The sequence below is a fragment of the Alligator sinensis genome, unplaced genomic scaffold, assembly GCF_000455745.1.
Source record: "Alligator sinensis unplaced genomic scaffold, ASM45574v1 scaffold1354_1, whole genome shotgun sequence".
Taxonomy (NCBI): Eukaryota; Metazoa; Chordata; order Crocodylia; family Alligatoridae; genus Alligator; species Alligator sinensis.
Genome location: NW_005842344.1, coordinates 354,317 through 365,632, shown reverse-complemented (window position 1 = coordinate 365,632; position 11,316 = coordinate 354,317). Strand labels below are relative to the sequence as shown.

General features: G+C 62.1%; 2 protein-coding genes across 3 annotated transcripts in view; both read right to left on the bottom strand.

The window, feature by feature from the left end:
• The window catches only part of GDF1 (growth differentiation factor 1), a 4,470-nt gene extending 2,983 nt beyond the window's left edge, over positions 1-1,487 (bottom strand). Inside the window, exon 1 of the mRNA XM_006028841.3 lies at positions 1,169-1,487. Within this exon, the coding sequence (XP_006028903.1) occupies positions 1,169-1,454 (286 nt within the window). The 5' untranslated portion in view covers positions 1,455-1,487. The remainder of the gene's footprint in view (positions 1-1,168) is intronic.
• A 2,258-nt stretch (positions 1,488-3,745) lies between these two features.
• CERS1 (ceramide synthase 1) overlaps positions 3,746-11,316 on the bottom strand; it is an 11,660-nt gene continuing 4,089 nt past the window's right edge. The window contains exons 1-7 of one of the 2 annotated variants that reach the window (XM_025210267.1): positions 8,122-8,253; positions 7,197-7,356; positions 6,507-6,687; positions 6,038-6,199; positions 5,090-5,237; positions 4,140-4,288; positions 3,746-3,887 (exon numbers count right to left, since the gene is read on the bottom strand). In XM_025210267.1, coding sequence (XP_025066052.1) covers positions 3,845-3,887; positions 4,140-4,288; positions 5,090-5,237; positions 6,038-6,199; positions 6,507-6,687; positions 7,197-7,311 — 798 coding nt within the window. In that variant the 5' untranslated portion in view covers positions 7,312-7,356; positions 8,122-8,253 and the 3' untranslated portion in view covers positions 3,746-3,844. Of the gene's footprint in view, positions 3,888-4,139; positions 4,289-5,089; positions 5,238-6,037; positions 6,200-6,506; positions 6,688-7,196; positions 7,357-8,121; positions 8,254-11,316 lie in introns of those variants that run through there. The other variant, XM_006028873.3, reaches the window with a different exon arrangement.

Genomic DNA, 11,316 nt, shown 5'->3' with positions numbered 1-11,316 from the left:
GGCCCGGCGGGCCCCTGCGGCGGGCCGCCGGGGAAGGCAGCTCCCGCAAGGAGGGCGGCGGGGCGCGGTACAGCCTCAGCTCGAACACCTGCCCGGGACCGGGGGCCCGGTACGAGTTGTGGCCGAACTGGAGCTGGAGCTGCGCCATCGTGAGCTGTTCCCCATCCTCCAGCACGGAGAGGGTGAAGTACAGATGCTTCTCCAGGCACAGCAGGGTCCGCGGCCCCCCACTGTGAAGGAAGTGGCCTGAGGGGGAAGGAGGACAGGAGAGGGGCATTGGACTGTCTGCCCAGAGCTGCGGCCACCTGGCAGACAGGCGGGCGGGCGCGGTTCACGGCACACGCTGAAGCGATGCTAGCAGGAGACGCGGCGGCGGTGGCAGGGGCAAAACCCCGAGGAGCCCGGGCACGCAACACCTGGTGCTAGCACCGTGCCCGCCCCCATGCTCCCGAGCAAGCACATGCTACCACTGCAGCAACAGGAGCCGTGCCTGGGTGCAGGGCAGCGCCCAGTGCCCCCAGCTGCAGAGCACCTGCTCCGTCTCAGAACCGGCCCTGGGCACCCTGCCCCGGCACTGGGCCAGGCCTGCTCTGGGGAGGAGGCCCAGGCTGCTGCACCTGCAAAGTGTTTGCAGACGGAGCAGCTACGCGCTGGGCACTAATGAACTGCAACTCCGCAGTGCTCGAGACGGATGGGACGTGGGACTCAGGCCTTTGCCTACGGAAGCAGCTTTGCTCCAACTGTCCACGTGGCAGCGCAGACCCTGCCCCTCGCTGCCCCCTCCGTGTACTCTACTTGCAATGTTGGCACCAGCCGCAGGAGAAGGTCTCCTGTGACCTCCCAGGACTCCAGGAGCAGCGGGCATGGCTCAGGTTACAGCAGCAAGCCCCTCTCAGGGCAAACTCGGAGCACCTGGAGAGGGCAGGTCTCACTGCAGAGCCAGGGAAGCTGGAGCAGAGCAGGGACTGGCCTGCCTGGGGGCTCCAGAGCACGAACAGATCATACGGGTCTCAACTCCCAGTCCAAACGCACTGCCTCTCTGGACCAGTGACCAGGACCTAGACTACAGATGGTGCCTAAGCTGAAACGGATGCCCAGACACCTAGCTCCCAGGGACTGGGCCTTAAGGGCAGTCACCAAAAACCCCAGAACGTGGGAGTCTCTGTACCTTGGTCGCTGAAGACGCGTACGATGTTCCCGGGGACGTTGAACTCCTCCACCCGGCAGGCATCCTCCTGGCCTGGGCTCCAAGGGGAAGGGATTTCTCTCTTCTGGAAGATCCGCCAGAGCACGGAGGGCACAGGAGCGGGCGACCTGGGGCTGGGCTTGGCGCTCAGGCCCAGGGATTTCAAAAGCAAACTTTCTCGTGTGCTTAAATCCATCCCTAGGGTCCCGCTGATCAGAGCCCAGAAGAGGCCAGCTGCAAAAACAGCTCTCCAAGAGACCAGCCTCATCTTCCAGCAGACAAAGAGCCCAGCAGCTGGAGAGGAGCTCTGCACACCAGGCAGCAGGAGGGGTGGTGTCGGAGTGATTGGAGCCTTTGATCTGTTTAGGGCTCAATTAGCAGAGGGCTCCCAGGATTGGGTGGAGGAGTGCAAGCAAGTACCCACGGCCCTTAACCCTTTGGGTTCGGAGAGCCCCAGGTGGCTTCACCCTGTGCAGCCCCAGGCCTGCAGCGGACTAGGATGGAGCTCAGTCCGGATGCCCCATGTGGACGCAGTGATGCTGGGACAGAGGCACCTGCAGCCCCAACGTCCATTCCTGGAAACGCAGGCATCGCTGGTGGGCTCCAGAGCTGTCCTGCCTCCCCAGGCCCCCTTGCTAGGTCTCTAGCCCAGCGAGTGCACATGGCTCTTGGCTGCTCGCTGGCCTGGAGAGCTGTGTGTGGCTCAGGCCAAGGCTGTGGAGAGGCTGCAGGGCCAGGGACTCTGCACCCCCCACCAGCAAGGCTGTGAGGACGAGTACTGGGGATGCCTGCCGGGCACAACGGGGCAGCACCAGGGCGTGCGGGCTCAGCCACGGGCAGGGACGGACAGAACGGGCTGGAGGGCGCTGGATAGAACCGAGCCTGCAACACTTCCACTCCCACCGATGCTGCCCTGCATCTCCCCAGGGGATCCGTCTAGGGGGGCCTGGCATCCAAGCTGCCCTGGCAGACAGGAGCAAGGCGCTTCCTTCTTGCTCCTAAAGCAAAGGTGTTGCCTGTGGCAGCTTGGAGCCTCAGGGTCCCTGCAATGGAGATCAACATCTGCCGCCAGCTGTGTCTGGCGCTTCCCTCTGCTCTGATGGGCTGCAAATTTCCAGCGTTCCCCGACCTCCCCACATGCACTCCCTACCTGGTAGCAACATGCCAGGGACCACAGGAGACCCCTCCTCCTGCACCAGCCCCTGCACCCCGACACGTGCCCGCTCTAGCAGCCCTGGATGCAGCTTTTCTCTGCCCTGAGTGCATTGGGAGGAGGGCTCTTGCAAGGGCACCTCTGCTTTCTGACCCCCCACCCCAGCGGGGCTAACACACAAGAGAACGCAGGCCTGCTTCCAGTTCCCACTTACAACCCCAGGCGGACGGAGCTAGCGCGGCCCCTCGCTCACACCAAGTGGACACCGGAGCAGTCCCTCCTGACCTGCTGTGCCCAGAGGGCAGGATCCGGCCCTGGAGCACTGGCAGTTCGTCCCCAGGCGACTCTCATGAAACATCTCTCTAAAACATCCACGTCAAAGCCAGGCAACCGAGGCACCTTCTGAGCGGCCCCCCTCCCTCCCCGACTCTGACCCAGCGGAGCAGCAGACTGACAGGCCCCGTGGGATTAGGGAGGCAGGTTTCTATCAACCTCGGTTGTGTTTTCACTTCCAGGAGACTCTCCTGGTGGCTCAGGCTGCAGTTATCTGGGGTTAGCATCTAAGTGAGGGACCAAATGGAAGGAGAAAGCAATTGCCACCTCCCTGCCCCTGCTCTGGGGCCCAACCCCTGCAGGGCTGGCAGCAATCCCACCGGCTCCCTTGGAAAGGAGCACACTGCAGCAGTGCAGTAGGATGAGCCCAGCCCTGGAGGGGGCAGGAACATGGCCAGTGGCTGGGTGAGAGGTGGCAGAAGCATGTCCTTGGTCCCAGTCAGAGAAAGCTTCAGGGCAGAGGACTTTGGGCTGGCAGGAGCAGCGCCCGATAGCCTGCAGGCGGGTCTGGCCGCGGCCACAGGAGGCAGGCGGCCAGAGCACAGCACCCAGAGGGAGGGGGAAGGAAACTGCAGGTTCACAGGCCTGGGGCCGCATCCGCTCTGTGCTGTAGCCCCGATGCGCTCCCAGCAGCTCGCTGCCTTGCCCTGACCCCTGCCGGAGAGCAGGGCTCACAGCAGCACGGCGCCTCTCCCTAGCACACCTTCTTCCCCACTTGCAAGCTGAAGCAGAGCTGGCTTTGGGCCGCCTCACGGGGACATCTCCGACCCACTTCTGGGCCCCACAATGGCTCCAGGGAGTCAGTCAAACCCCCTTCCCCACCCTGGGTGCCATGGGCGAGGTCTGGAGGATGGAAGCGGACAGGGAGGCACAGGGGACCTAAAGCCAGCTCCAAATCCTACCTGGACCCTGTTGGGGAACCAACATCACGTTCCCCGACCCTTCCCGTGCTGGCAGGCCGCACAGCGGAGCCGGCCACAGCATTGATTGAAGCCTGGGCAAGGGTGAGCCCGGGAGGAGCGGACTGTTCCCAGCAGCTGCCAGCTCGTCCCCGGCTCCAGGCAGGGGCAGGGGGTTGGGGCAGGTGCTCCGGGCGACTCTGGTTGGCTGGGCTTAGCGAAGGGTCCCGGGTCAGTCCCAGAGCCAGCCAGGCTGCAGCGCCTGCAGTTCCCTTATAACCGCTTGTCCTTCACCAGTCCGTTCTTCAGGTGCATCCTGGGGGTGAGACCGGGCAGATGTGAGGCCCTGCCCCTCAGACCACCCCGTGTTCCCCTGCTCCGGCAGGCCCAGCCCCCGTCTGACGTGCTGGTCACAGGCAGTGGGGTTGCTTGGGGCTATGATCAGGGCACTGCTCATAACTCCCAGCATCCAGCCAGGCTGGGAGACCAGTAGCACAGTACCACAGTGGCCGGTTCCTTTTCCCAGCCCCTGGCCTGCTGCGCTGGGGCTGCCCCCTGCCTCACTCACCCTTCTTTCAAGGCGCTGGGGAGCTGGAAGTTGCCCTCTTTCTTCCGGGGTGCCAGCGCCTTCCTGCCGTCGTCCATGTCGTACTCCCGCATGTCGTTCACCTCCCGCATCTGCCCTGTCAGCACCCTGACCACGAACAGGACGATGTACTGGGGAGACAGAGGCCAGGAGTAACCGCCTGCGCTCCGGCTCTGCCTGCCCACGGGAATCCATTGAACTTATGGGGCCCTGCTTCTCTCTCCTGCCAGGCTCCCCACCACCCCGGGGCCATGCTGCCTCCTCAGGAGCGTGCCCAGCCTGACACACGTGCCTTCGAGGTGCACAGGAGGCTGCCTGGGCCCCCCCCAGAGCGTGGCGGACGGGATGGACCCTGGGAGCTGGGTCCAGAGGGCACCGGGCTAGGAGAGCTGCAGCCGCACTGGGGAACCGAGACCCTTGGGCTGTTGTCTAGCCGTAGCTCCAGCCCTAGCAGAGCCCCTCACCCTCAGTCAGCCCCAGCCTTGAAGTGTGGGACCCTCCCCCAGAATGAAATAGGCCAACAAGCAGGCAACAAGCCCCAGCTCTCCTCCTCCTGCTTGCGGGGGTCTTGTGGATATGGCTGCTCACACCCTGCCTGGCAGGACGCACTTCCCCGCGTCCCCAGGGTCGCCTGCCCCAGGGAGGCCACAGACTCATGTCCCAATCAACATTCAGCTGGCCCCAGCCAGGCCTGGCTCCCCAGGATACGGCTTCAGGATTGCTGTGTTATCGTCCACCCTTCCCCTCAGATACCACCCATGGGGAGCGAGCCCGAGTCCCAGCAGGGAGCCGGCTCTGCTGTGCAGATGCTGTTGCTTTGTGCTTCCTCCTCCCACACCTCCCACTGCTCAGCCTCGCTGTTTATCAGGGCAGACCTGGGGCAGCAGCAGGAGGGGCCAGGTCAGGCTCCCGGCAGACAGTGCTGAACTCACCAGAAACCAGTAGATGTTCATCAGGGTGAGGGCGAAGAGCAGGGCGTTGAAGAAGAAGTAGAAGGGGATGTGGGGGATGGACTGGAGGCTGCAGTGGCAGGTGGCATACAGCACTTTGAGGGGGAACCAGTACAGGCGGAACCAGAACCTGCCGGGACAGAAGGGAGCCGAGGGGGGGGATGTGAGGTGGAGGGGAGCCCCAGGGGCAGCAGCTGGAATCAGCACAGCTTCCCCCTGCCCCTTTCGGGTGGTCCCAGGCAAGCCTACCTCATCCCCTCCCCTGCGGCTGTGCTCCTGGCACTGGGCTGTGCATGGAGAGCCTGATTCAAGCCCACACCAAGTCCCAGCAGAGTCCCTGCTAAAAGGATGTCGCCCCTTGCTCCAAGCAGAGGGTGTGGGGGACAGAGACAGGAGCAGCCAGGACGGAGGGGGAGGTCTGCAGTGTGAGCCTGGCTGCTGCAACAAGCTCGTAAGGTAGCGTGGCCATCTCCCAGCCCTGAGCCTTGACGAAAAGGTCTCCTACCCCAGCCTCGTTCTCAGAGATTGGGATGGAGGGGACCAGGAGGCAGGTGAGGAGGACCTGGACTGCAGCCCATCACCCTGGGGCAGGCCCTTGCTCTCCAGCACAGGGGCCCCTGTTCTTGCACCCCATTCCCACCGCTCTGCCCTGGCCAGGACGGATCATGGCACAGACATTCAGAGCAGGATATGACCCTGTCTCCCTTCCTCTGTGCCCAGATCCTTTGAGTTGTCAAGGCCAGGTTCTGGGGGCTAGAAGCCAGCCCTTTCTCCCTCCAACTGCGTGTGACACTGCATTTCCACAGCAGCAGACTGTGACGTGGCAAAGGCAGGATCCTAAACCCAAGCCCAGCGCGTGGGCAGGCAACAGGAGGGGGCTCATGGTGAGCATCTACCCCGGGGAAGACCCCCTGGGCAGGGGCCACTAACCAGCTGACACTGAAGGTGAGGCAGCCAATGTCAGAGATGATGTCGTTGAGCCGGTGATAGACCCCACCCCGGTGCTTGAAGTAGACGTTGAGCTTGGTGAACTCCAGCTGCACATCGTTGATGTCGTGCAGGAAGAGGACAAGGATGCCCACGTTGTGGTACCTACAGAGGGAGGGGATCTGTGAACTGGTCGTCTGGGGCTGGGGAGGGAACAGAGGCAGGACCAGGCTGATTGTGGTGATGCTGGAGGGAGGTGGGGGATCCCCGTGCTAGCATGGGGAAGGCTCAGCCCTGCACAGGGGAGCATCGGCACAGCCCAAAGGGCCCTTTGGTCGGTTCCCTTGATGGAGCCCATAGCAGGACACAGGACTGCTGCTGGCCTGTGGACCCAGCACCGGGACCCTGGAGACTGGGACTGTAAATGTTCATGCCCCATCAAGGCAGCTGGTCACCGCCTGGTGGGACTCACCTGAAGGCATAGGAGAAGGTGATAAGGGTCAGTGTCACCACGTGGTGGAGGAGCATGACCACCGAGTCCTTGCGCCAGGCGTCCATGTAGATGGTGGCATAGATGGAGTGCCCGTAGAAGCTGCCCTGCAGCAGGTAGGCGATGGCGATGTCTGTGGGCACGTCCATACCACTCTTCCAGTCTAGGAGCAGCACAAAGACCATGGATAAGCCCCTGGCCACCCACAGCAACACCTTCTGCTAGACAGTGGGAGCCCTGCTGCGGCCACCACTGTCCCCAAGCCACAGGCAGCAGTCCCAGCCAGGATCAGACCTGCAGGGCTAGCTCACAGGCGCACAAGACCCGTGCCTGAGCTCACACCAAGTCCAGACACAACCATGTGCGTAACCGTGCACAGGCCAGAACAGAAGGTTCCCGTCTCGTCACTACAAACCCCACTCCTGAGCTGGGGATACGACCCTGGCTTCCAGACCCCACCTGCTCTAACTGCTAGGCCCTGCTCCCCCAGTACTAGACTCAGGACTGCCTGTCCTAGCCACCAGGGAACACCGTCTCAGCCAGGAGATGCCCTGTTGCACACTCTTGTGCCTTGGACATCACAAGGATGGCAGGGGAGGGACATCCCCCTCAACTGCGCCCCTCGGGCACCCTGCTCTGCTCTGGCCTTTGTGCCAGTGGTGCTCACTGTACCGTAGAAGACGGAGGGTGGGTCGTAGAAGAAGGGGTAGTTGGTAAAGAAGAGCAGGTAGGTGCCGTAGGACCAGGACAGCGTGTAGAAGAGCAGCTTCCAGGCGCTCTCTGGCATCTTGGCAGCATCCTTCGGCCGCAGGTTACACCATTTCCCGAATGGCTGTGTGGAGAGGGCAGAGGTGAGGCACAGCGGGGGGGTCCTTGTCACCCCACCTTTCGTTGCGTGGGAGGAGCTGGCCATGGGGCAGGCAGAGCAGCTCCCCACCCAGTCCTAGCCCCAACCAGGCTACTCAAGCACCTGGGCTAACAGCCCCGATACCAGTCGAGTGCTAGCAGCCAGTGGCCACAAACCAGCTTGAAAAGGGTGAGGGAGGAAGGGGGTCCTGGCTTCTGATCACCTTGGCCTCAGCTGCTGTCAATTGGGAAGGGCTGAGCCCAGGGGAGAAAGTGAGAGCAGGTGAGGCCAGCACTCCCTGCACCCTGGGGTGAGCTGGCGTCACTCCAGTCCCCCCTCCCCTCCCAGGCTTGTTCTCTCAGGGGTGGAGGCAATTACAAGCAAGGAAAAGCATAGTGCTGCCTGTGCTGGGAGAGGCAAGCTGGACTGTGGTCCAGGCACCTTGCAGACAGGCCTCTGCACTGCACCCTGCTCCAGAAAGGAGCCTTTTCCATCCAACAAGCCCTCAGGCCTTGCAAAGTCCTGAGCCATGGATAACAAGGCTGGCATTTCACAGGGGCCCGGGGCACAGAAGGGCCTGGAGCACTGACTGATGCAGCCAGCGACTGCAGCAAGAGGTCTCGGTCCCTTGGTCTGGCACGAGCCAACTGCGTGGGATGGGGACCGTGGCCAGACGGGGATCCCGGGATAGCGCTCGGAGTCAGGCCTGCGGGGAGCAGCAAGAGCAGGGTGTCCCGGGGATTCACTCACGGGAGCCTGGCTCAAGGTCCCGGCTCCGGAGGGCCTCAGCGTGGCCCGACATCAGACCAGGCACTGGGAGCACCACAGAGAAGCACCAGATAAGCTCAAGATGAAAACAAAATGCCTGCAAAGTAACCAGACCCCCTCCCAGCTCAGCAGTTTGCACCCAGCCGGTTGGCTCCCATTGACGCCTTGATGCTCCAAGGCTATATTAAGACCCCAGCTGTTCAGGGTTGCAAGCAGGGTGCTCGTTCCCCTCCAAGGGCTGCCCTCTCCCCCCAGATCTCCTATCATCCGAGCAGGGTGGGGCCAGAAGCACCAGCTCTACAAAACACCCCCCTCAGAAGCTGCCAAATGCACGGAGGTGGCGAAGATCCAGGTTCAGCCCGTGCCTTCCCCTGGGGAGGAGAGGCCGCCTCCACCCGCAGCCCCAGCCCTGCCTTTGCAGCGCAGCCGCCCTCATGCAAAGCACGAACCAGGCAGCGTGGCTGCGGCTCGCTCCAGCGGGAGACGCAGTCGGCAGCAGCAAGGGAGGATAAATAATGCACGGGCAGAGTCCCAGGCTGGAGGCATGAATTATTTGTGACTCCATAAAACAGAACACGGAAAGGAGCTCGAATCAGCCCCATTAGGAGGCAGCTCGGCAGGTTGCAGAGCCAGAGTAGAGACCTCGGGGCAGAGCTGAGAGGCACCTGGACGGGCCTTTTCTCAGCCCCACGTCCACACTGGTCCTTCCTTGTGCTGCTGCGTAGTTTGGGGAGCCTGTTTCAAGAGGCCCAGCCCCAAGGCCTGGCTCCGTTCTGCTGTCTGACCATTAAGACTCTCAGGTCCCCGCTGTAAAATGGGGACAATAGCTCGGGGTGGGGGGAGGGTGAAGACAAATAGATTGACACCTGCTGGATACTAGAGCCAGGCGCTACGCAGACTGACCGACTTCACGGGCACCTGTAAACCCAGGACCGGCACCCCACAGGGACTGCAGCGATGCCCCCAGGGAACCGTCTCCTTCAGCTGTGGAAGAAGCCCACCCTCCTGAGCACCGTCAAGCTGTGGGAGAGGCCGTGCTTCCTCCTTTACCCATTGCAGATGCTCAGTAAAGGCTCTCAAGCTTTTTAGATACAAGGACGAGGGGCATCCCCGGAAAACACCAGCCTTTCTGACTACGAAAAAATAACAGAGCAGTTTTTCTTTTGCAAAGACCTCCGAAAGCTTGCAACGGGTTGGCGTGGTTTCAACATGACGGATTCCTATTTGAAATCTCTGGGTGTATCTTGTGAATCACGGCCACGGCAGCCTGGCTGAGAATCACTGCGCGAGCTCCTTCTCCGTGGCTGAAAACCGAGCAACCCAGACCACCTCTTTCGCCTCCCAGAGCCCCAGGCACCCCTGGGCGCTTGCGGAGCCCCCGGCAAAACCACAGCCGCGGCCGGCACCGGGGCGAGACGCGGAGCAGATGGAGAGGGCAGGGAGAGCGCGTCCGTCCGTGGGGAGGCCGGGGCAGGGACCACGCAGACGCCGGCTGGGATCTGGGCTGCCTGCGTGGGTGGGGATCAGCAGGCCACGTGGCCTGGGAATGACGGAGCAGGACCTGGCACCAGCACCCCCAGGGGAGGTTCCCGTGCCAGGCGGGCGCCTCTTCTTCCTCCTCTTCGTTCTGGGGCAGGGAGGGGGGCATAGTCTCCGCCCCTGGGCAACTGCGGTTCCCATGGCAACGGCAGAGAGATGCCTGTGTTGCTAGGGGTAACGGGTGCTGCAGCAGGAACAATGCATTGCTGGCTGGCCTGGGAGAGCCCCCGGGCTCTGGCGAGTGATGTCATGTGGTCATATGGCTGGACTTAAAGGGCCCGTGCTGTGCGTCTTGGGCCCTTCTCTCACCAGCCCCCAAACTGGAACAGGCCCTATAGACGTGCCCCGGTTTTCAAGGGAACTGAGAGCAGGCGTTCCCTCCCATCGCTGCTTCTAGGGACGCCATTGCGCGTCCTGCACCAAGCGTGTCATCTGACGGCACGCCAAGCCTGCGCCCAGGAACTAGAAAGGGAAACTCAATAAAAACCCCGCGAGGCCTCAGCAACGTGGAGGGTGAAAAGGAAGCTCGGCTCTCTCCCGTCAAATATCCTCCAGCGCGGGCGAGAAGGAACGTGGCCCCCTCCCTTTCCATCTACCACGAGGGGAAGCAGCAGAACACAATCGCTCTTCCAGGCCTCTGCAGGATGGAGCATGAATCGAGGCTTGTCTGACAGGGGGATTGTACCCCCGAGCCCAGCGGTGTAACACCAGCCAAGTCCCAGCCGTGCCACATCTCACGCCCAGGCACGGAGAGATCTCCAGAGGAATGAAAGGGAAGGGCTGGCACACGGCGTCCCTGGCCCTGGGAACTGGCAGCGCTCAATCAACCTTACTTTCCCAAGGGCAGACCCTGAGGACGAGCAGCCAGGGCAACAGGCTCTCGTTCCAAAGCCGGGGCATGGTCCTCCCCACCCCAAAGCTGCACCACGAGGCAGGTGCTGCTGGTCCCTTAGCACCCAGACCTGGGCCCTATCACTGCCCCTTGATCCCAAGCCAGGTGTGGGCCCTGCTCATGCCCACATACATCTCCTATACTTATCTGTTGCAGCATTCACAGAGGCACAGAGGAAAAATGAAGCAAGATTGCACCTTGCTTTAAACCTAAGGATCTCACTCCTTGGAGTTTGACCCCAAAGGGCCATTACTGTGGCTTCCTCTCTAAGAGGGATGGGTCATGGCACAGGCCCAGAGACACCCAACTTTCTAAGCCCCTGCCTGCCACCAAGCTCGGGGGGGGAAGCAAGTCCCTGAGCCTCCTCTCTGGGCCCTTGTTTCACCACCTGAAAGATGAGGCTCATGAACTGTGCAGCTGCACTGAGGTTTGGAAAATGCTTTGCCAGTGACCAGCGATAAAAGGATTATTTGCTGTGAATCATTAAGAGCTGTTTCCTCCTCAGGGCCTCGGTTAGCAGTAATATCTGCCCCATAGGAGATGAGCAGCAGGACAAGGAGTCTCCGGAGACAATGAGCACATGCCTATGGGGTCCTGTGGGGGCTGATTAAGCTCCTGAGCAGCCCAGTGCTTCTCATGGCTGACCGCTGACATAATAGCACAGGGAAGCCAGCCCCCACCCCGAGACCAACAAGAAGGCCTTCATTCCCAGGAGAAGAAAGAGCCCATTGTTGTGTCTCTTTCCC